A 23688-nucleotide genomic window follows, 5' to 3' on the forward strand; every position below is an offset into this window, starting at 1 on the left:
TCCCATTGGCCACTCACAGCCGTCTGTCAGTCTCCTGTTAAAGGGGCCATGACCGCCCGGGAGCTGTTAGGGAGGAGGGAGGAGGAAATTTTGGGGGGGTGAAGGTGGGATTTTTGGGGGCGCTGGTGGGAACCCCTGGATCTGGCGGCTGCGGCCTCGTGGGGGGAGGCTGAACGGTGTCAGGGATAGGGGGCTATTTTAGAGGGTAGAGAGCTAAGACTGTGAGAGGGAGGGGGGGTCCCCAGCGCCCAGGCCGGAGCAAGAGACGCGGAGCCCGCGCGAACGGCGGAGACAGGGCTCCGGAGCTACAGATCCGGGCCCCGGCCGCCGCCAGGGGCCCCGCCCGGTCCCCCCCACCCCACTCCACGTCCCTCTTTTCAGCCCAGCTCCGCCCGCAGCTGCCGCGGACCAGGTAGGTAAGAGCCCGGCTTGGCCTGCCAGGCAGCGCCCACCCCCGGAACCCCTCGCCGAGCTTCGCCTGCCTCCCCGAGATCCTGGAATCCCTTCTTCATCCTCGGGGACCCCAGAGCCCAGATTTCACAGCCCAACCCCATAGAGTCAAGCGTGCCCCTCCCGCATCTCAGAGTCCCCAACAGAACCCTAGAATCCCAGACGTACTGCTGCCTTGCGCTTCCTCCAGGGCCCAGGAGCCTGGATTTCAGTTCAACCCTGGGAACCCTCTGGATCTAGATCCTCCTCCTTGGCTCAGGCCCGGGAGCTCAGACCCGCCGCGGCTGTGTCACACTCCCCTGGCGAGGGCCACCCGTCCCTGGGTCGCGTCCGCATAGTCCCCCATTCAGGTACCTCGTCTACCCAGCTCCAGCTCTCCAGCTTGAGCAGCCGGCCGCGTCCCTCTGTCCAGGCCGGCTGGAGACTGCCCTGGACACAGGCCCGCTCTGGAGCTGTCCATGGTCAGAGCACTCGGCAGCCTCGCCTCCCCCACCTCCTGCTGCCACCGCCAGAGAGGGGGCGCCGGCGGCGCGGGGATCCCCCCCGCCGCGCCTTTGACCCGGGGATACCCGGGCCCTCCCCGACCCGAACGCCCGGGCCTCAGCGTTCCACTGGCCGGGCTCCCGGCCCTGTCCTCAGCACCCGAGATTTCCGGGACCCCAGCACCTTCCTGAGGAGGCAGGGCTTCTGAATGTTCCTGCCCGTCCACCTTAGGGAACTTGGCATCCGAGGATCTAGGTTCGCAGCCTTTGCCCCCATTCAAAACCCAGCTCAACGGCCCCCGTGCTCTTCAGGCTATTATATACTCAGCCTCCTAGTACCCCAGCATCTACCCCTTAGGGATTCAGGCGCCATGACTCTATTCCTTTCAGGGACTCAGAATGCAATTGTTAATGCAATTCTTTGGCATCTGCCCTCACTGGACCCCCCAGAGACCTAGATGCCTTGTCCCCAGTCGTGCATCCCCTCAGGGACCCAGGCGTTCAGATCCTAACTTCTGTACTGGCCACCAATTTATACTGAGGTCATCTGCCCCAGCCCTCCCTCCCAAACCCATCTCCACAAAGATTCAGGAATCCAGGCCCCCAGCTCTACCCTCCTCCTGACCAGGCACCTAACTCTTCATCTCTTACTCTTAGGGTCCCAGGTCCCCACAGCCTCACAATCCCCCATCAACTTGACATCTCACAGGGGCCTTGACAAACTCCTGCTTCAGCTCCCTTTCATCTCAGCTCCTGGGCTCCCTGGCTTCTGTTCTTCCCCCTGAGACCCAGCTTCTTGTGGTATTTCTAGCACCCCATTGCCTTCTGAGGCCCCATCCTCTGGGTACACTCTCTCAGGCTATGGGCCAAACATACACACCTTCTTCCAAATGTGTTCTGTGACCTAGGCTCATTAGATGATCTAGAACCTACTCACTGCCTTCCACATTTCCAGTTAAGCATTTCCTCTGCAATGCTCCAGATTCTAGATTCCTTCTAGATCCTGGAACCCCACCTCCCCCAGTCAACATCTCTGTTCCAGCTTCATCCAAGGCATGTTCTAAGGTCTAGGCTAGATGCTAAATTCTAGGCATGTCTTTTTCCAGATGAATTCAAATATCTAAATAATTCCCTCAAGCCAAATTCTGGTCCCACCACCTCCTCAGACGTGTTCTAAAACTTTAGAAACCGTCCTTGCTTATTCTCTGCTAAACTTTCATTTTAGGTGTGTTCTAGGTTCCAGCCACATACTTGGCATTGTTCTCCATTCCATTCTCTTCTCAGGGGAATTCTAAGTTCTAGAATGTGTGTCTTCCAGTTGTGCGCTCTAGTCTTTCTCTGAATTGTGTTATCTATTCTAGAGTGCACTTTTTTGGTTTAGGTTCCATCCAATTCTAGTTTTCAATCTAGAGGATTCCCACTAAAGCGTTCTACTCATGTCTCCCTTCCTTAGGGTCTGGGTTCTAGACCAATCCATTCCCACCATATCTGATCACCTTTTACTTAGTGTGAGAACTTGTCCCCTGGTGAATTGTGGGCTTCCTTCTCTATCTGCCACTTCAGCATTCTAAGAATGCTCTAGACTCTTCCCTCTTCTGGAATCTTCAGCCTAGAAATGTTCTCATTTCCAGAACACTTCATCTAGCCTTTGCCAGCTCAGTCCTTATGCCAGTAAAATTCCCAGCATGCATCCTTCTACATCTTCCCCCAGGCACGACTAAGTTCCTTGCTACTTTCTAGGTTTTTCTTCACTTCCAGGGCATATTTTGAATTCTAGAGCATACCTTTTTTATTCTGAGTTCTAGCATTATCTAGACACATGATAAAACCAAAATACAACCCCTGCTATACTCTATGTTATCCCCTTATCCCTGGTAGGTTGTGAGTTCTAGATAATGTCTCCTGACTAGGGCTATTGTGCATTGCATTCGGTATATTCTTAGGTATCATTTTGAGGTTACTGAGTTGTTCTTTAAGTTGTTGATTGCTTTTGGCTTGTTCAAAGTTCCAGACCTCGCTTCCAGAATATGCCTTATGTGCATCTCTTGTGCCCGGCTCACATTGTAAATGTAGGTGCATTTGTCCTTTTTGCGCTCTGTACAGTATGTACCAAAGGATTTCTAGATTTTTGCCCAAACCTGCTGTTTTGCTTTCCTTCTCAGTGAATTGGAAGTTCTAGAAGAGCATCCTGTGTTACATCCCCTGAGTAGGTTCTGGGTTTTAGATAACAGGTTGGTTTGGGGCCTAAGGTTGACCTGCCCTTTATAAATGTATTCCTGAATCTTGCCTCAGAGTGCTGGGACTCGGGTGTTTAGACTCTCAAATGCACCTGTTCAAAGACCCAAGGGACTAAGCTGCCTCCTCTCCCAGGTCCCAGAGTTCTCAGATCCCTCTGTTTCTCACAAGAGTTCAAGGACCCAGCCCCAGGCTTTGGACACAGTGCGCAAATGGGGTGGGGCTGCGAATTATCTACTCTCAGAACCAGTTATGCCACTTCCAAGAGGGAGAGAAGGAAAGGAGTGAATAGTGAAAGTCCCTCCTGCTTTCGGCTGGGCCAGCTGGACCTGTCCGACCTGTGTGCGAGGGAATGGCTCGGGAGAACTCGATTTATCTCCGCCCACAGTTGTGCACCCAAGCTCCTGGGTCCTGGGGGCCTGGACTACTGGGCTCTGGAGGAGGAGGGGCCTGAAGGCTGGGATTTCTGAGTCTAAGGTTGGAAGTTTAAAACCCAGACTCACATCCCAGGGGATGGGGCGAGGGGTTATCCCTGACTCCTGGAATTGGGAAGGAGGGGGTAGAGGCTCAGACTCTTGCATCTGGGGGAAGGGACTCCAGGATTTGAACTCTTGTGACCTGGGGAAGGAGGGAGCTGGATCTTGGACACCAGCATTGTAGCCTACCCTGCCCTCAACCATGCTCTCCCCCACCCCCAAGTGGAGTGTATTTTTCTGGAGCTGAGGTCCAGATGAGAAATTGAAAGAGAGGGTAGTTGAGCTGGACAGTAGGTAACTACGTACCAGTGACCTAATTCTGTGACCCCAGTTTTGTGTCCTCCTGAAGTCATGGTTCTCAGCTGGGGCTCAGTGTTCTCATTCATGCAGTGGGTTGAGTGAGATGCCGGGCAGGGCCAGAATAGGTAGAGACTGATTCTTCCACGTTAATTCAGGCAGCGCCTGGATCACCACGCTTCGATTTCTTGGACCAGGCTGGGCATAGATTTGCTGTCAGTGCCTGATGGAGTCTGAGCTCAGTTTTCCCAAATGTTCTCACCCAGATAGCCAGTACTGGTTTCCTAAGAGCAATGGGTTTCAGTTTATCCTGTGCCATGATCGGAACGGACAGGCCTCAGTTTCTTCTGTTCAATGCCTGCTTGGCCCTGCCTCAGTTTCCTCTACGCAGTATCAGAGTGGCCATGTCTCAGTTTCTCTGCCTATGTCGTGACGAGGCTGGTCTCTGTTCCCTGCCCCTTCCCCGCACCTGCAGGCCAGCACCGCCGCCATGATGTGCGAGGTGATGCCCACCATCAGCGAGGATGGCCGGCGGGGCTCGGCGCTGGGCCCGGATGAGGCGGGGGGCGAGCTGGAGCGCCTCATGGTCACGATGCTTACGGAGCGCGAGCGCCTGCTGGAGACGCTGCGCGAGGCGCAGGACGGACTGGCTACGGCGCAGCTGCGGCTGCGCGAGCTGGGCCACGAAAAGGACTCGCTGCAGCGACAGCTCAGCATCGCGCTCCCCCAGGTCTGGGCGGGGCCCGGGCGGGGCCTCCAACAGTGAAGGCGTGGAGAGGGCGGTCCGGAATGGGCGGCACATAGCGGTTGGGAGGGAGGAGTCAGGGGGCTGGCTTTGCCGATAATGGGCGGGACCTGAGCCCTAGAAGGGGCGGGGCTTATCTGGGAGGGCGGGACCTTCAAATTCAGTCTTGTGCAATGAGGGAAACGAAGAAAGGATTGATCTGATTGTCCTGATCATACCCACACCTGGACAGGAGTTTGCGGCTCTGACAAAAGAACTAAACTTATGTCGGGAGCAGCTGCTGGAGCGGGAGGAAGAGATTGCCGAGCTGAAGGCGGAGCGGAACAACACACGGGTGAGGGCTGTTGGAGGCGGGGCCCAAGTGGTGCCGGCGGGTCCTAAGTGGTGTTGCTGTCTGACCCATCTCGCCTTCCTGTCTTCTGCCTGCTCCCACTTCTTGGGTGGTGTCCTCTGGTCCCCTCTTTCCTTCATGTCCTTCCCCTATCTCCATAATGGTGTCTATTCCTGTACCACTCTTTCCTTGACCCCGCTCCTACTAGATATCCCTCTCTCTTTTCCTGACCTGTCTTGGTTTCTTACTCCTTGGCTGGCTCCACTTTATCCATGTATCCGACCCACATGTCTGAACCTCATTTTCTCGCCTGACCTGTGGTGGTGCAGTGGGTAAAAGCGTTGACCTGGAACGCTGAGGTCGCTGGTTCAAAACCCCAGGCTCACCTGGTCAAGGCACAGATGGGAGTTGATGCTTTCTGCTCCTCCCCCCTTCTCTCTCTCTCTCTCTGTCTCTCTGTTTCCTCTCTCTAAAAAATAAATTTAAAAAATCTAAAAAAAAAAGTTTTAAAAAAAAACCCTCTCATTTTCCCTCTTCCCTACCTCTCTTCCCTTGCCTCTTTGGCCGGGTGCTCTATCCTTGTAGCTTCTACTGGAACACCTGGAGTGCCTGGTGTCCAGGCACGAGAGGTCACTGCGCATGACCGTGGTGAAGCGCCAGGCCCAGTCCCCGGGCGGGGTCTCTTCCGAGGTGGAAGTGCTCAAGGCTCTAAAATCCCTCTTCGAGCACCACAAGGCCCTGGATGAGAAGGTATGAGAATGGAAGAGCCTGCGTACAGAAGGGAAACCCGTGGTGGCTAAGTGGGGGAAAAAAAAGTTGACTCTGATTGACTGGCAATGCAGACTGAGACCTGACTAGTTGATGATGGAAAAATAAACGAGGCGGGGCTCTCAGTGGGTGGGGCTGCTTTGGTGGCGGGTTGAGGATGCACATCCATTATAGATAGTGGAATTCTAACGTGACCGTGTAAGGCTCGTTCCAGGAGTGTCCTGCTTCATCGCCAACTGTCCTAGATTGGATCTGATCGCCATCTCACTCCTGTCCTGCCCCATTCCCAGGTCCGGGAGCGGCTGCGGATGGCACTGGAGCGGGTGGCAGTGCTAGAGGAGGAGCTGGAGATGAGCAACCAGGAGGTGGGGCCAAGCATGGAAGGGAGCCCTTAGGAGCTCCCAAAGGAGTGGAGCTGATTCTTGGTTTCAGAATCTATTGGGGGCCAGATACAGCAGAGGGCCAATGGGATTGGACTCTGGAGAGAACTAGTGGGGTTCCTACGGAGGAACTCACTGAGCAAGGCTAGAGGAGAACTGTCCAGGGAAAGTGAGAGTAAGGATGAGAACCAGGGGCTGGGGCTAACAGGAACCCACTCCTGAGGACGTGGTTGGGTGGGAAAAGTCGGAGCTAACGAGGACAGAAGTAAGGCTGGACTCTCTCCCTGCGGGGCAGCTAAGGAAAGTTATAATGAAAGCACAGGGTCTAATGGTCACCCCAGCAGAACTGGGGTGCCTATAACCTCTCATTAGAGGATTGGTGCCAGTGGGAAGGAAGTAATCTTCCTTTTGCCCTGATCTCCCTTTCCCGCTCCCAGACTCTGAGCCTTCGAGAGCAGCTGTCTAGGCGCCGGTCAGGGCTGGAGGAGCCTGGCAAGGATGGGGACGGGCAGGTGAGAGGTAGAAGTCCTTCACTCCACTTGCTTTTCATCAATCCTCATCCCTATGGCCACCACTCTGTCCTTTAACTCTGTGACGGTCCTTTTAATGTTTGATATGATCCTCACTGATCCTAGGACATCTGAACTCCTAAGACTCCTAAGGTCATGTAGCAGCTACATTGTAGCTAACTTCTGTGACTTCCATGACCCTTACTGATCTTTGATTCAATCGTCCACCAACTCATCCCCCCATCAACTTTCTCCTTGCATTTTCTCTATATCTCTGTTTCCCTGCTCTGGGTTCTGTCCCTTCCTTCTTCACTGTCCCCATTCCAGACCCTTGCCAATGGCCTGGGTCCTGGCGGGGATTCCAACCGGCGCACGGCTGAACTGGAGGAGGCCCTGGAGCGGCAGCGTGCGGAGGTGTGCCAGCTGCGCGAGCGCCTGGCGGTGTTGTGCCGCCAGATGAGCCAGCTGGAGGACGAGTTGGGCACCGCCCACCGTGAGCTGGGTAAGGCTGAGGAAGCTAACACCAAACTCCAGCGCGACCTCAAGGAGGTGAGGCCAGAGACCCTGGTGGGTTGCCCTCTGTCCTTCCCTCCCCCTAACCCTCTCTATCTCCCTTTGCTTTGCCCAAAGTCACAGAGCTCGTGAATGGTGGAACCTGGATTCAGTTAATAAGCTCTGTAGATTCCCTCTCTGAACCTCAGTTTCCTCACCTGTAAAATGGGACATGACTTTTGTTTGAGGGTTGGCATCAGGAACATACATGGTAGGCTTTCAGTAACTGTTTGTAGTTATGTTATCATTGGGAAATTCTCTTGTGCCTCTAAATTGAATTTCTTTGCATTTCACCCCATTCTGGCTTAGGCCCCTTGATCCTAACTCCCACACCCCAGGGACTGCTGGGAAATGTAGGCATAGATTCTTTTTTTTTTTTTTTTTTTTATTTATTTATTTATTTATTTTTTACAGAGACAGAGAGTGAGTCAGAGAGAGGATAGACAGGGACAGACAGACAGGAACGGAGAGAGATGAGAAGCATCAACCATTAGTTTTTCATTGCGTGTTGCAACACCTTAGTTGTTCATTGATTGCTTTCTCATATGTGCCTTGACCACGGGCCTTCAGAAAACGAGTAACCCCTTGCTGGAGCCAGCGACCTTGGGTTCAAGCTGGTGGGCTTTTGCTCAAACCAGATGAGCTCAAGCTGGCGACCTCGGGGTCTTGAACCCAGGTCCTCTGCATCCCAGTCCGATGCTCTATCCACTGCACCACCGCCTGGTCAGGCTAGGCATAGATTCTTGAAGGCCCTGGATGAGAAAGAAGAGAGAGCACTAAGTTTTCATCATCTGCTAGGGCCTTCACCTCACATTTTAAGCCTGAATGGGGCTTGTTTGGAAATGTGGTCTACCACCACAAGGGCTCCCAGATGGAAGTCCATCTCTCATAAGACTCTGGAGCATATTATTGGGGGGGGGGTTCTGTGCCTGTGCTACCCGAAGGATCTTGGGAGATATGTTGCCTCCCAAATGGAAGGAACCTTTGTTACCCAGAAGACTCTAGGGTACTTGCTCTGTGATTCTAAGCCTGAGCTGTGCCAGAAGTTGCTGAAACATCTAAGTCCTGGAGTTTTGAGGCAAGTGGTCCAAGAAGAGTGGAGGAGACTTCCTGTCCCATAAGCCTCAGGTCCATCCATATGGGGAGGGTCTAAACCAGAAATGCCCTAGAAACTCAGGAAAGTATGGTACTACTATTTTAACTCTCAAGTGGCATAGTACCTAACATTGGCTATTCCTGGGAGCCTTTGGCAGGTTTGGTTCCACCATTCTGACGCCCTGACTTTATTTCCCAGGATACCCTGGGGTGCCTGATCTGGGGTTCTAAGCCTAGACTACCCCCACGGCCTTTTGGGAGCTGTAGTCCATACGTCCCTTTGTCACTTCGCTACTTCTGCAGGCGTTGGCGCAGCGGGAGGATATGGAGGAGCGTATCACAACGCTGGAGAAACGCTACCTGAGTGCCCAGCGCGAGGCCACGTCTCTGCACGACGCCAACGACAAGCTGGAGAACGAGTTGGCCAGCAAGGAGTCGCTGTACCGACAGGTGGGGGCGCAGCCAGAAAGGGGCGAAGGAGACGTGGTCGTGGCCTGAATGACCTGGCTCCTCCTCTCCCCTGTCTCTGTCCTACCTCTAGAGTGAAGAGAAGAGCCGTCAGCTGGCTGAGTGGCTGGACGACGCCAAGCAGAAGCTGCAGCAAACACTGCAGAAGGCTGAGACCTTGCCCGAGATAGAGGCGCAGCTGGCCCAGCGCGTGGCAGCGCTCAATAAAGTGAGAAGAGGCCTGGGGCGGGGCCTTGAGCTTTGGGGGCGTGACAGGGGCGGGGCCTGAAGGAGCCGGGCCTTGAGTCTGGAGGGGTAGGAGACCTGCAACCCGGATTCTGGGTAAAAAGGCGGTGCCTGGAGTCTAGGGTAGAGATGGGACTTGGAATGGGGACAGGGCCTGGAGGTTTATGGGAGAGTTCTCTAGTTTAGACTGAAAGGATGAGTGGGCTGGAACATCAACTGAGAAAGGAACAGGGCTTGTAGATGGGGGCAGGGCCTGAATGACAGCTGCAAGGTCTGGAGTCCTGCCCGAGAGGAGTCTGGAGCTCTGGGGGCCAGGACTGGAGCCTGACTGGGTCCTAGTGGGGCAAACTCAGATGTCATGGGTTCCATCCTCTAGGCTGAGGAACGTCATGGGAATTTTGAGGAGCGGCTTCGGCAGCTGGAGGCACAGTTGGAGGAGAAGAACCAAGAACTGCAGCGGGTGAGGGAGCGGATGACTGCAGCGAAAGCGGGGCTTTGAGTCTGGGAGAGGGGCTTAGCTGAGGGTGTGGACTAAGTGCGGGGGCTTACAACACAGGCTGTGCTCTGGACCAGGTGGGCTTGAACTTCCCTAATCCCCTCTCCTTTGGGCAGGCCCGGCAGCGGGAGAAGATGAACGATGACCACAATAAGCGGCTGTCTGAGACAGTAGACAAACTGCTGAGTGAGTCCAATGAACGGTTACAGCTTCACCTCAAGGAGCGGATGGGGGCACTGGAGGAGAAGGTGCGCTCCAAGCCAGCACTCTGAATACCCTGCATCCTGGACCACCTCTTGCCCAGATCCCTGGGCCCCAGATCTTTCTCCCAGATCCGTTACATGATATCTCCCTAAACCTGGCCATCCTGAATCTGACAGACCTTCCTGCAGTATTGCAGGGACAACTCTTTCACTTAAATACCCCATGAGCTGAATTCTGGGGCACCAGTGCCTTGAGTTCTTGATCCCTTTTACCCTATAGATCCTCAAACTGAATGCTCTGATTACATAGGATGCAGAATTCTGGGGCTCCCAGCGACTCCCCTACCCTGTTGCATCTTAGGACCTACAACCCCCATGCCCTCCGGCTCATCAGTCATGCTGAACTCATTTACCCCGCTCCTCTCAGGTCCCCAGAGCATGTCCCTTTCAGGTTCTCCCCACTCACTGCTCCCCTGTTCTCCACAGAACTCACTGAGTGAGGAGATTGCCAACATGAAGAAGCTTCAGGACGAGCTGCTGCTCAACAAGGTAGGGAGAGCCTGGTGAGGCGGGGCCTGGTGGGGCAGGGCTGGAAGGGGAGGAGCTTGCAGGGAGGACCTGGGCAGTGGAGCCCGGCTTCGCTGTGGTTGGAATCAGCTGGCAGGGGCTGTTTCTTTGGGCACATTCATTTTTTTTTTTTTTTTCAGAGACAGAGAGAGTCAGAAAGGGATAGATAGTGACAGACAGACAGTTTTCGTTGAGACACCTTAGTTGTTCATTGATTGCTTTCTCATATGTGCCTTGACCGTGGGCCTTCAGCAGACCGAGTAACCCCTTGCTCAAGCCAGCGACCTTGGGTCCAAGCTGGTGAGCTTTGCTCAAACCAGATGAACCCACGCTCAAGCTGGCGACCTCGGGGTCTTGAACCTGGGTCCTCCTCATCCCAGTCCGACGCTCTATCCATTGTGCCACCACCTGGTCAGGCTTTGGGCACATTTTCTGACCTGACACCTCTATTCTCCTCTCCACAGGAGCAGCTCTTGGCAGAGATGGAGCGAATGCAAATGGAAATTGACCAGTTGCGGGGGAGGCCACCATCCTCCTACTCTAGGTGACAGTCACCCTCCTGACCCACCTTGCACCTCTACCTATGAACCTCCTTGGCCAAGCTCATTCTTTCTGGTCCTCAGATTCTTCCTACCCCTCACTGCCTGTCTTCCTGATACTTCTACTGCTCTCTCTTATTTTTGACCCCTGACTTCATGACAGCTGACCCCAGGTTCTTTTTCCTGACTGTTGACTTTAGATCCCTCTCTTAGTTCTCTGACCTTGGGCCCTTCCCTGTGTCCTCTTATCTGTTTCCTTTACCTGACCCCTTGGTCTCTGATTGCCATGCCCACAGGTCTCTCCCTGGCAGTGCCCTGGAGCTCCGTTATTCCCAGGCACCTACACTACCTTCTGGAGCCCACCTGGACCCTTATGGGGCTGGCAGTGGCCGAGCAGGCAAGAGGAGCCGCTGGTCAGGGGTCAAAGATGAGCCTTCCAAGGTCAGCAGCCACTTCTGGGGCCTGGACTGAGCAGGGCACGGGAGGGCAACAGTGGGAAAGGGGTGTGTTTCATAGGGCTCTGCAAGGGGGCTGGATTGAGAAGCAGGGTCTCCTGGGCTCATGCTCTCTTCTCTCTTCTCCCACAACTTTGTCATCCCTGCTTGCCTGGATGTCTCTTCATGTGAACATCGTGCTGCCTGGTGAGAACCTTAGAGGAATGATGGGATGGGGAGAAGGATGGGGCCTGGGGGTGGTGGGCAGGGTGCGGAATCTTTGAGTGTGCGGGGGTAAGTGAGGAGAGTAAGTGGGCTGGGTCCAAGGAAGCAGTGAACTCAGGGGAGGGGTGATCAGGAAAAGGGACTTGGTCAAGATAGAAAAGTGGGCTGGAAAAAGTGTGGGGGCTGATCACATAGTGACTGCAGTCACTGTCAGAGGACATGAGCCAGGTCATGAAGGGCGGGCAAGGTCAGAAGAGCTGAAGGACAATCCAGGGCCTACCTCAGCCTTCGCCCAACTGTGATCCCTCTGTTTTCACACAGAGACAGGAGTGGGAACGATCTGCCCCTGCGGGGTCCATGCCGCCCCCGTTTCCTGGGGAGCTGGATGGCTCAGACGAGGAGGAGGCAGAAGGGATGTTTGGGGCTGAGCTGCTGTCCCCCAGCGGGCAGGCCGATGTGCAGACACTGGCCATCATGCTTCAGGAGCAGCTGGAAGCCATCAACAAGGAGATCAAGTGAGCACAGCCCAGTCCTGCTTCACTGCCCCACCCGAGCCGACCCCACAGCCCTCTGGCTGTGGAGTCTGATGTGAAGACCAGAGCCCATCTCCTCTCCCACCATCCTCAAGGAGTTTTCCCAGCCCAATGCTTCCTCCAGTTTCCAGGAGTCCCCCAGGATACACCCAGAAGTTTCCTATATGTTATATATCTCTATCTCTATTATCTATCTATTTATCTATCATCTATATATCTATCCATCCATCTATCATCTATGATCTTCCTCAGTCAATTTCCTGATACAGCAAAGACTACACCTCCAAACATCAAAATTCTCAATTCATTACATCAACACCCTCCCAGACACCATGGATTTTGTGGCTTCGCACAACCAGTACCCAGAGATTCCTGGAATTCTAAGAATCTCAACAACACAAGCACCCCATCCCAAATCACCAAGAACCTCAGTCTAACACATTAAGAACCACAACTCTTGCCTGACCAGGTGGTGGTGCAGTGGATAGAGCATCGGACTGGGATGTGGAAGACCCAGGTTCGAGACCCCGAGGTCGCCCCCTTGAATGAGGGCTCATCTGGTTTGAGCAAAGTTCACCAGCTTGGACCCAAGGTCGCTGGCTTGAGCAAGGGGTTACTCGGTCTGCTGAAGGCCCACGGTCAAGGCACATATGAGAAAGCAATCAATGAACAGCTAAGGTGTCGCAACAAAAAACTGATGATTGATGCTTCTCATCTCTCTCCGTTTCTGTCTGTCTGTCCCTGTCTATCCCTCTTCTCTGACTCTCTCTGTCTCTGTAAAAAAAAAAAGAACCACAACTCTTCATACCAAGAATTTCTATCTGGCCCTGGCTGGTTGGCTCAGCGGTAGAGCGTCGGCCTGGCGTGCGGGGGACCCGGGTTCGATTCCCGGCCAGGGCACATAGGAGAAGGGCCCATTTGCTTCTCCACCCCCCCCCTCCTTCCTCTCTGTCTCTCTCTTCCCCTCCCGCAGCCGAGGCTCCATTGGAGCAAAGATGGCCCGGGCGCTGGGGATGGCTCCTTGGCCTCTGCCCCAGGCGCTAGAGTGGCTCTGGTCGAGGCAGAGCGATGCCCCAGAGGAGCAGAGCATCGCCCCCTGGTGGGCAGAGCGTAGCCCCTGTTGGGTGTGCCGGGTAGATCCCGGTCGGGCGCATGCGGGAGTCTGTCTGACTGTCTCTCCCCGTTTCCAGCTTCAGAAAAAATACAAAAAAAAAAAAAAGAATTTCTACCTAATATAACAAGAATCCTCAACTTGTTAAGAATCACTCATCATATATACACCCTGATGCCCTAGCAACTGCCTTATTCAGCAATTTTCTAATAACATACCTCCCTGGGTCCCATCAAATACACCAACATGATTGTCACCTTCCATTCAATCTTGTTCTGACTTGAGTCATTGACTCTCACATATGGAATGACTCCCAGACCTTCCCAGATCCTAGGTTGACTACAGAATCCCAGATCTCATCTTGATCTTATCATGATGTTGCTCTTGATGTCCCCCTTGAAACCTGACCTCTAAACCATAAAAATCCCTTTATGATTTCCCAGGGTCACCCTGATGCAAACCCTGATCATCTTTTCCTAGTCTACTTCCATTACCTCTTGAGCATATCATGACCCCTTGACTCCTGTTGAACCTGTGAGGCCATCATAAATCCACCAAGACCCTTTAACCTCATTATGTGTTCCTCAGAATTCTTTTGATGTTCCCAAGCTTTTTGGCCCATTGGGATCCCAGACTCCTTCCATTCTTTGTCTCAGTCCTCTCATAGCCTCCCTCTTCTCTCCTCAGGCTAATCCAAGAGGAAAAGGAGACAACGGAACAAAGGGCAGAAGAGCTGGAGAGCCGGGTGTCTGGCTCCGGTTTGGACTCACTGGGCCGCTACCGCAGTAGCTGCTCACTGCCCCCCTCCCTCACCACCTCTACTCTTGCCAGCCCTTCCCCTCCCAGCTCCGGTCACTCAACACCCCGTCTGGCACCCCCTAGTCCTGCCCGTGAGGGCACAGACAAAGCTGTGAGTGTTCTGAGGTCTCCTAAGCTTGGTGGGGTGGGTAAGAGGTCAGAAACAGGGTCCCCCAACAGACAGCAACAATAACTCCTCACACCAGGTTTTTTTTTGTTTTTGTCTTTGTTTGTTTGTTTTACAGGGACAGAGAGAGAATTAGAGAGAGGGATAGACAGGAACAGAGAGAGATGAGAAGCATCAATCAGTTTTTCGTTGCGACACCTTAGCTGTTCATTGATTGCTTTCTCATATGTGCCTTGACCGTGGGCCTTCAGCAAACTGAGTAACCCCTTGCTCGAGCCAGCGACCTTGGGTCTAAGCTGGTGAGCTTTTTGCTCAAACCAGATGAGCCCGCGCTCAAGCTGGCGACCTCGAGGTCTCAAACCTGGGTCCTCTGCATCCCAGTTTGACGCTCTATCCACTGCACCACCGCCTGGTCGGGCTACCAGGGGTTTTTTAAAAGCAACTTTAGCTTTCCCTAAAAGTTCCAACTCAGAGGGCAAAGGGAAGGCCAAGCCACTGGGTTTCTGAATCCTAACTTGTACTTTAGTTAGATCTGGTCTATCTGTACCAATTTTAGGCATTAAGTTTCTGCATGGGATTTAAAAAAATATTTCTGTGACTAAACATACATTTTTTTCCCCCTGAAGTGAGAAGTGGGAGGCAAAGAGACAGACCCCTGCATGCACCGGACAGGGATCCACCCAGCATACTCACTGGGGGTGATGCTCTGCCCATCTGGGGCGTTGCTCCATTGCAACCGGAGCCATTCTAGCACCTGAGGTGGAGGCCATGGAGCCATCCTCAGCGCCCAGGCCAACTTTGCTCCAGTGGAGCCTTGACTGCAGGAGGGGAAGAGAGAGATAGAGAGGAAGGAGAGGAGGAAGGGTAAAGAAGCAGATGGGTGCTTCTCCTGTGTGCCCTGGCCGGGAATCAAACACTGGACTTCCATATGCCAGGCTGACACTTTACCGCTGAGCTAGCCGGCAAGGGTTACACGTACATTTGAGAACTACCATTAGATCCTCAGAATTGACCTTTGAGGGATGCATAAGAGATATTAGCTTTATTTTATTGCCTTAAGTTCAAGCTTTCCTGCTTTCAGGACCTGTAACCTAGTAGCTTTCCTGTACTCATTGGCTTTCTGTTTCTACAACTCACCCCTACTTGATCTAGGCTACCTTCAGAAGTAGTGCCCAAAGCCAGAAGCATCTCAGACACCTCCTACTAGACATCCCAATGAATGAGAAGCCCCCAACATGACTCCTTTAACTCAATACAGCCTCTCTACCTCTCTATCCCCAGAATCACATCCCCAAGGAGGAAGCTGGGGCTCCACGAGGAGAGGGGACCGCCATCCCAGGAGATACTCCACCTCCCACTCCCCGCTCTGCCCGCCTTGAGAGAATGACCCAGGCCTTGGCACTGCAAGCAGGATCCTTGGAAGATGGGGGGCCCTCACGGGGAAGGTCAGCAGGGGCAAGATATAGGAATGAAATGGGCTTGCTTGGGAGGATGAAGTGGGAGTGGACAGAGACTTGGGTTGCTAGGAGGCATCCCAGATGGGGTCTGGCCTCACTCTGTCCTGTTCATCCAGTGAGGGCACCCCAGATTCCCTGCACAAAGCCCCCAAGAAGAAGAGCATCAAGTCATCCATAGGCCGTCTCTTTGGCAAGAAAGAAAAGGGGCGAATGGGACCACCAGGACGGGACAGTTCTTCTCTGGGTGAATACTCTGATTCCATTCCTTTTCTTCCTTCCTTCCTTCCTTCCTTCCTTCCTTCCTTCCTTCCTTCCTTCCTTCTTTCTTCCTTCTTCTTCTTTACATATGCACTTGACATGCATTAAGGTCTTCATTGACTTGGTAATTCATTTACAATGTAGAAGGGACAGGACTTGGCAGAGAAAGAGGAGGGACAAGGAGAGAGCCCTCTGTGGCATGCCTGGGTGACTGGAGAGAGGAGTCAGTTTGTTATTTCATTTATCTTTATTTTTTTTTAAGTGAGAAGAGGGGAGATAGACAGGTTCTCACAAGTGCCCCAACTGGGGCTACCTGGCAACCCCCATCTGGGGCCGATGCTCAAATCTACTGAGCTATCCTCAGTGCCCAGGGCCAGTGCTCAAACCAGTAGAGCCACTGGCTACAGGAGGGGAAGAAAGAGAGAAGGGGCAGAAGGAGGGAAAGAGAAGCAGATGATCACTCCTCTTGTATGCCCTGACTGGGGATCAAACCTGGGAGGTTTGCAAGCTGGGCCGATACTCTATCCAAGGAGCAAATGGCCAGGGCCCATTTAGCATTTTTTTAAACAGAAAAAAGAAGGAGCATCCTAAATGCATGGCACCTGGTATGCTGGAGCCAGCTTATATCGGCTTGTGAGAGCCAACATTTGAATTTTGTGAGCTGCTTGACATCATGTTAGTAGCTTGAAATTGGCATAGGGGGACTATTTACACCATGGAAATTGGCAAATGCTACAAATCAAGGAATATATCCTTCCTCCTCAGGGAGCCAGTTAAACATTTACCGGCACAGCACTGCTACCAACAAAGCCAGACCAATGAACCTTCTATTTTTGGGATGTCTCCAATTTATTGTCTGGGAGGTGACATTGTTCCCTGTCTGGCTTTATCACTCCCTCTGTGGCCTCATTTACTACTCCCTGGGGCCTCTGCTTTCCTGGCATCCTTCTCACCAGCCCCAGCACAAAAGATTCTGTTTTCACCTTGAGACTCTCAAATTTTGGTTCCTCCCTGTCTGCAGCTGGAACACCCTCAGATGAGACGTTGGCTACTGACCCTCTGGGGCTAGCCAAGCTGACAGGTCCAGGAGACAAGGACCGAAGGAACAAGAGGAAGTGAGTGTGAGAGTGGCGAGAGGGGGGAGGACTTATAAAGATTCACATGCATTTTATTTTCATCTTCTGCCATGGTTTCTACTCATAAAAGATGTTTTAAGAGGAGGTTGTAGTGGAGGGGGCCATCCAGTAGGGATGGGGGTCTCTACCTCTGAGCACTCCTGCCCTTGCCCACTCTCTGCAGGCATGAACTTCTGGAAGAGGCCTGTCGCCAGGGCCTGCCCTTTGCCGCCTGGGACGGCCCCACCGTGGTCTCCTGGCTGGAGGTACTAGGGCCCAGAAATGCCCCGATTCTTGATATCCAACCCCTATGACAATCCCAATATCAGGGCTGGCTGGGTCCACCCAGCACCATCTTCCTAGCCCTGATGGGGTGAGGGTGGGGGCTCTGGGACCGATTAGGCTTCCTATTGATCTCTCTGTTGTTTTTTATTTATCCTTCTGCCCCTCACCCTGTTCCTCTGGCCACGCCCACCTTGATCCCGGTTGCGGGATCTTTCCCCTTTTCTGTCTCTCTGATTCCGTGTCTTTGCCTGCCTTACGCCTCCTCTGTGTCTTGTCATTGCCCATATTTCTCCCCATGTCTTTGCTCCTTTCTCTCCCCATGTCTATCTCTCTTCTCTCCCCATCCCTCTCCTTCCCTTTTGAGTTCGGTATTACCTTTCTTACGCTCCTACTTTTTCTCCCTGTGTCTTCCTCTGGCTCTTACGTCCCTTTGACTTGCTCTGTTTCTTCCCATTGCGGACTTTCTGTGGCTTTCCCCATCTCTGTCTCTGTTTCTCCCTATCTTTCTGCCTCTCTCCCATCTCTCCTGTTTCTCCGTTTATACTGTCTCTGTCTCTTCTTCATCTCTGTCTCTCTCCCTGGTCCAGCTGTGGGTAGGCATGCCTGCGTGGTATGTGGCCGCCTGCCGGGCCAATGTCAAGAGTGGTGCCATCATGGCCAACTTGTCGGACACGGAGATCCAGCGCGAGATCGGCATCAGCAACCCGCTTCACCGGCTCAAGCTGCGCCTCGCCATTCAGGAGATGGTCTCGCTAACCTCGCCGTCTGCTCCCGCCTCCTCCCGCACGGTGAGCGTCTGGTGGCCAATCCCAGCCCTTGTCGCCTCAAGGCCCCGCCTCTTGTCCTCAGACTAGCCAATCAGGGCCTGTTTACTCCAGCTCCTCCCTGTGGACCTTGTCCCTATAACCACCCGGATCAACTCTGGGGGAAGTTTTCCTTCAGGCCTCCCTGCGTCCCCTGACCCTCAGTCCGTTTTGAACACCGCAGCCAGAGGCACCTCATCCTAGAGAAAAACCAATTCCATTTGGTTCCCTGCAAGGCCCTTGATGAGGGACCCCTGTTCCCTCCTTCCGCTACTCTGCTTCCTGGTACCAGCTGGTCCTTTTGCCTGGAGTGTCCCTCCCAGTTTTCCCCAAGGCTGGCTCCTTCTCATCTCGGAGGTCTCAGCTCAAGTGTCACCACCTCCAAGAGGCCTTCCTAACTCAACAGCGAAACTAGTCACAGGACCGTCACCCCAGGACATTAGTGCCCTATTTTTCCCTTTAGCATTCACTGTCTAATAATATTTTATTCTTTCATTCCACACAGAAAATTATGTGTACCCTGCCTAATTCAGCAATGTTAACCCTTTGCCATACTTGCTGTGTACACATGTATGTGTGTATTTGAAGACGAATGTGACTTGTGGACAACAACAAAGTCCCAAAAATGACTTCATTGGGCATCTTTACCTTACATAGCCACCATGCCTTTGTCATACCTAAGAACATTAATGTTATTGTTGATGTCATCTACTATTCAGTCTATACTCAAATTTCCCCTGGCATATCCCAGACCCTACAACTGTGTTTCAGGAGACACTTCATAAATGTTTGAATCCACGTACCAATCCCTAACTGCTGGGGTTGCTGAGAGCAGGACTCAAAAAATGTGAACACTTGTCTTCCTTCCCCCTAACATTTGCCCCGTTGCTGTATCTGCCACCACACTCTGAATCCTTTCTTTACATTTCTGTGAAGTCAGAGAGGTGACGTCATTGGCACAGGGCCACACAGCAAAATGCCCAGCAGGCCCCCAATTGAAACCTGAATTGGTTCAACCCCAAAGTCCAAGTTCCAGTACACAGCAAATGCTCAATAAATGACCATTCATTTTCTCTGTCACTGTCTTGCCCCAGCAGCAACTGGCCTTTCTGAGCCAAAGGTAGAATATATATAAATGTACCTGCCCTGAGCCTCCAGAAGCACGACCCCCTCCCTCCCTTTCCCTATCTGGAAGCCTTTTCACCCTCCATAACGCCCCCACCCCTCAGTCCACAGGAAACGTGTGGATGACACACGAGGAGATGGAGTCCCTTACAGCCACAACCAAGCCTGTGAGTGCCCCTGCTGGCGGCCGTGGGGGTGGCACTAACTCTCCAAGGGGCGGGGCGAGGAGGTGGGAGGGCTAGTCTGTGGCAGTCTGTCCGTCTGTTCGTTCCTCCCTCCCTCCTTCGCCTGCCCCTTAACCCACCCCTTCTCTTCCCTCTTCCCACTAACGGGTCAGGAGACCAAGGAAATCAGCTGGGAGCAGGTAGGGGGCGCGGGGCGGGATGTGGGCGCATGAACAGATTGTGCACGCTGCATGGACGCCCCTTCTTCTCCGAGCCCCGCCCCTACCCTCCCCAAAGCATTCCATCATCACCGCGCGGGGGCGCTGCCCCAAACTCGGCTTTGTACTGCCCCACTATGTCTTGGTGGGGGTCCGTGTAGAAGCCCGGTGGTTCCATTGTTAGCTGTTAGCGTGGTGCACAGGCCATTCCATTATCGTGGGTTGCGGGGGCTCCAGGGGTTGTTCTATTGCTATAACTAGAGCTGCTGTGCATCCGTTCTCCTGCTGGTTGAGGGGAAGGGACTGTTCCAGTGTATGTGCCTAAAGGGAAAGCATTTTGGGAGGGGGCAGCACAGGAGGCTGAGAAGCTGTGGAGAAGGAGATCCACTTTGTTCTCAAGAAAGGGGAGGCATGAACTTCTCTGTGGTGGGTGGCAGAACTGTATTGCACTGGGTTCTGTTTCCAGTCTGGGGAGGGACGGAGTGTTTCTTTATGCTAAAGTCAGTGAAGGATTTGGGGCTGATTCAGAATATTGTCCAGGGCCAGGTACAGCATTAAACTAGTATTTTCCAGACAGTGCAAGGGTGATGGGTGGATCCATTACTCTCTGTTGTGTGGAGAGCTATGCTGGAAGAACCCATTGTCTCGACTTGGGGGAACAGTCATGTTGGACTGATCTGCTGTTCTGAGTTGGGACAATACTAGATTAGTGTTTCTCCAACTTTAATATCCAGATAACGTCCCCTGAGGATCTTGTGAGAATGCAGATTCTGATTCAGTAGCCCGGGGTCTGAGATTCTGCAGTTCCAGCAAATTCACAGCTGATAGTGTAGTGATGCTGTGGGTCCAAGGACCACACTTTGACTAAACAAGGGGCTGTTCTGTCATTTCAAAGGAGTAGGAGACAACTTTGGTTTGGTCCACTGTCCTGAGCAGAGGTTGACCATTGTCCTGCTATGGGCTAGAAAAAGAGCAATCTTGGGTTGGGGGGTTAGACTGTACCCTTTCATACATACATGACCCCTCTGACCCCTCCCCACCTACCCATGGCCCCAGATCCTGGCATATGGCGACATGAACCACGAGTGGGTAGGGAACGACTGGCTGCCCAGCCTGGGGCTGCCCCAGTACCGCAGCTACTTCATGGAGTCGCTGGTGGATGCCCGCATGTTAGATCATCTTAACAAAAAGGAGCTCCGCGGCCAGCTCAAGATGGTGGACAGCTTCCACAGGTGGGGGCTGCCTGGCCAATAGGGAAAGCCAAGGGGAAGCCCTACTTCTAGTGAATCTTTTGCCAGTGGGACCGGTGATGGGAAATTCTTTGGATTATCCTTGGCCCTTTATCCTGGATTCTCAGGAAATTGACTCTTGTGTCCCTTACAGCAAGAAGATGGTCCACTAGGGCCTGATCTGTGGTGGCACAGTGGATAAAGCATTAACCTGGAATGTTGAGGTTGATGGCTCAAAACCCTGGGCTTGCCCAGTCAAGGCACATATGGGAGTTGATGCTTCCTGCTCCTCCCCTCTTCTTTCTCTCTCTCTCCTTTCCAAAATGAATAAATAAGATCTTTAAAAGAAAAAAAAGAAAAGAAAAGATGGTCCGCTAGGAAAAGTCCAAATTTTGAGACAGCTTGGCTAGTTGACTCCACAGCCCTTCCAGGTTAGCCAATAGGAACTGCCTGTTGAAAATACAGGTACCCCAACTTTGAGAAGGTCAGCAATCACTAGAACTGACCCAATGGAACAACTCCCTGACCTCTCCCAGAAGACCACAGCCAATGGGGAGGGCCCAATAGGAGTAACAGTCATTAAGGTTATGGAGACTCATCTGTGACACCACTTCCCCTGCTGCTCAGGGTGAGTCTGCATTATGGGATCATGTGCCTGAAACGGCTCAACTATGACCGGAAAGACTTGGAGCGAAGGCGGGAAGAAAGTCAGACCCAGATCCGAGGTGAGTAGAAGAGTAAAAGTCCCTCTGGGAGGCAGGTGGAGAGGTTTGGGGCAGGGCTGGAGAGAGAGTGATCAGAGGAGGGGAGGGAGGCCAGGGACTAAGAGCCCTACCATAAACTATAAGGTAGAGTCAGGGTAGGGGGCGTGGCCAGGAAAGAGGAAATAGGGGTGAACGTATGGGCTAAACTGGACTGTCCTGCAGCTGAGGGTCCCTTTGGTCCCCAGACGTGATGGTGTGGTCCAATGAACGGGTCATGGGTTGGGTGTCCGGACTGGGACTGAAGGAATTTGCCACGAACCTCATGGAGAGCGGGGTGCATGGGGCGCTGCTGGCCCTGGACGAGACTTTTGACTACTCCGACTTGGCCTTGCTCCTGCAAATCCCCACACAGAATGCACAGGTGAGCTAGCTGCCTCTTGGCCTGGGTCATACTGGGCATCCTCACCTTGCAGTCTGCACGCTGCAACCTATCTCCCACCTCTCCTTCCCAGGCCCGGCAGCTCCTGGAAAAGGAATTCAGTAACCTCATCTCCTTGGGCACAGACAGGCGGCTGGACGAGGTGGGCGCAGCAGCAGCTCAGGGCCGGAGCTGAAGGGGTCGGGCTTGACTGCTAGGAGTCGAGGCTGGGGGCGGGGCCAGAATAGGGACGCGGTTGAAGAAGCTCTGAGATACGGAAACGGGTGGAGCCAAAGGAAGGGGCGGAGTCATGACCGGACCCTGGTCCCTCACTGGATGCCCGGCCCATATACCTAGGACAGCGCCAAGTCTTTCAGCCGCTCTCCATCCTGGCGGAAGATGTTCCGAGAGAAGGACCTCCGAGGTGTAACCCCCGACTCAGCTGAGATGTTGCCCCCCAACTTTCGGTCGGCCGCAGCAGGGGCCCTCGGCTCGCCGGGGCTTCCTCTTCGCAAGTTGCAGTCGGAAGGTGGGCGGCTCCCCAAAGCGGCAGCCCTTCCTCTCTTCCCCTTCTTCGGGTGGGAAAAGGACCAGGTCAACATTCTAGAAGCCTCCCTCTGCAGGTTCTAAAATGGCCTAGCCCATTCTCCCCCACTCATGGCAAATGGGCCGCTCCAGTATGCCAACTCTCTCTTCCGAGTGTGCGATGGATTAATCTCTCACCCCCTTGCCATGGTGGGAAATGAACTCGCCTAGTGTCATCTGGGGAACCTTGGATGAATCCAATGCTGTGGGAAAGGGGGGGGAGCCAGCGAGAATTCAAGCTGTCGACATTTCTGAAGGGGAATTCCAAGGACGCTTGGAGTTGACGATCGGAGAAACCCTGGGGAAGCTGGGCTAGAGGGCGGGAGGGCGCGCGTGTACGTGTCTGTGTGAGTGTGCGCGCGCCCTGCACCGCTGCTCGATCCAGGCTGAACCACTGCGCGCTCTCCCTACAGGCCACACTTCTGGGAATTCCCGGGCAGACGGCGTTTCGGTCCGGACCTATTCCTGCTAGTGCAGGCCTCCAGGTGAGGACTGTACTGGGCAATCTTGGGGGTTCGGGGCAGCACAATGGATCTTCACTGCTCCACGTACTGCCTGGCGTCAATGCAGGTGACCTCACTCGGATGGAAGAATCTTCCAGAGGCTGGGCTGTTACTCCTGCCCAGAGTGTGGTCTCGCGGGGTAGCCCGGGCAGGGGAGCTTGCTCAGTGGACTGGACCATCTGTATGGACTAGAGGGGAGCGCGCGTCTCCGCCTCACAAATGGACTGGGCCTGGACCAAACCACATGAACTGGACAGAGAGGGGGAAAGAAGAGGGCAGGAAGAAGTCCCGCCCCAAACTTCCACCTCCCTTTTCTCTACTTTGTAATTTATTGATCAGTTTCCGTTGGGAGATGGTTGCCCATTCCCCGCAGAGAGGGGGCGGGGCTTCCCTCCGGGCCGCTCGCGAGGAGAGGTTGCCCCCTCCCTTTTCTCCCCTTCGCGGGGCCCAAGTCTTCCTTCTTCATCCGAAAGGAGGGGAGGGGGACTCGCTGCTACAAGCCTCGCCCCCTGTGCCACTCAGTCCCGCTCTGCCCCCTCCGGTCGCCCGTTGTTGGGGGTCAGCTGTGGGCGGAGTCCCTCTCCTCAGTGTCTCGTGTCCCCGGGGCCCCTCCGCCCCCAGTGCTGTGGCCGTGTCCGTGCCCCAGGGGTAGGGAGCGCAGAACTGCGTTCCCCGTTCCCCTTCGGCTCCGGGGTTTGCATGGGAGAATCCTCTTTCCATGATGCCACTGGGCGACGTGGCGTGGGGGGAGGGAGGACAGTGGGGGAGCCCTCACCCC

At 53.8% G+C, this 23688-nt stretch overlaps 1 protein-coding gene across 3 annotated transcripts; it reads left to right on the top strand.

The window, feature by feature from the left end:
• PPFIA3 (PTPRF interacting protein alpha 3) lies at positions 1–23120 on the top strand. Of its 3 annotated transcripts, XM_066373949.1 has the most exons (30): positions 1–412; positions 4416–4670; positions 4918–5019; positions 5602–5766; positions 6075–6149; positions 6602–6676; positions 7001–7222; positions 8624–8770; positions 8862–8996; positions 9390–9473; positions 9626–9757; positions 10199–10261; positions 10744–10823; positions 11115–11259; positions 11805–11992; positions 13809–14031; positions 15328–15491; positions 15620–15747; positions 16783–16876; positions 17061–17142; positions 17749–17949; positions 19194–19256; positions 19427–19453; positions 20528–20703; positions 21328–21425; positions 21650–21825; positions 21917–21985; positions 22180–22351; positions 22821–22892; positions 22978–23106. In XM_066373949.1, the coding sequence occupies exons 2-29, from the start codon at positions 4431–4433 to the stop codon at positions 22877–22879; spliced, it is 3585 nt and encodes a 1194-aa protein (XP_066230046.1). In that variant the 5' UTR covers positions 1–412; positions 4416–4430; the 3' UTR covers positions 22880–22892; positions 22978–23106. The 3 variants fall into 3 exon arrangements, with proteins under 3 accessions (XP_066230046.1, XP_066230044.1, XP_066230047.1); XM_066373947.1 differs by having other exon boundaries at positions 2–412; positions 22821–23120; XM_066373950.1 differs by lacking the exon at positions 19427–19453 and having other exon boundaries at positions 2–412; positions 22821–23120.
• Positions 23121–23688: the final 568 nt, after the last annotated feature.

This window comes from Saccopteryx leptura, chromosome 3 (assembly GCF_036850995.1).
Source record: "Saccopteryx leptura isolate mSacLep1 chromosome 3, mSacLep1_pri_phased_curated, whole genome shotgun sequence".
Classification (NCBI taxonomy): Eukaryota; Metazoa; Chordata; class Mammalia; order Chiroptera; family Emballonuridae; genus Saccopteryx; species Saccopteryx leptura.

Excerpts from the sequence above, each read along its gene's own strand:
- PPFIA3 (XM_066373949.1), top strand. The coding sequence starts at position 4,431 with ATGATGTGCGAGGTGATGCCCACCATCAGCGAGGATGGCCGGCGGGGC. Across the intron at positions 21,426-21,649 it reads AAGTCAGACCCAGATCCGAG|ACGTGATGGTGTGGTCCAAT; the intron begins GTGAGTAGAAGA and ends TTTGGTCCCCAG. Across the intron at positions 22,352-22,820 it reads TCGCAAGTTGCAGTCGGAAG|GCCACACTTCTGGGAATTCC; the intron begins GTGGGCGGCTCC and ends CTCTCCCTACAG.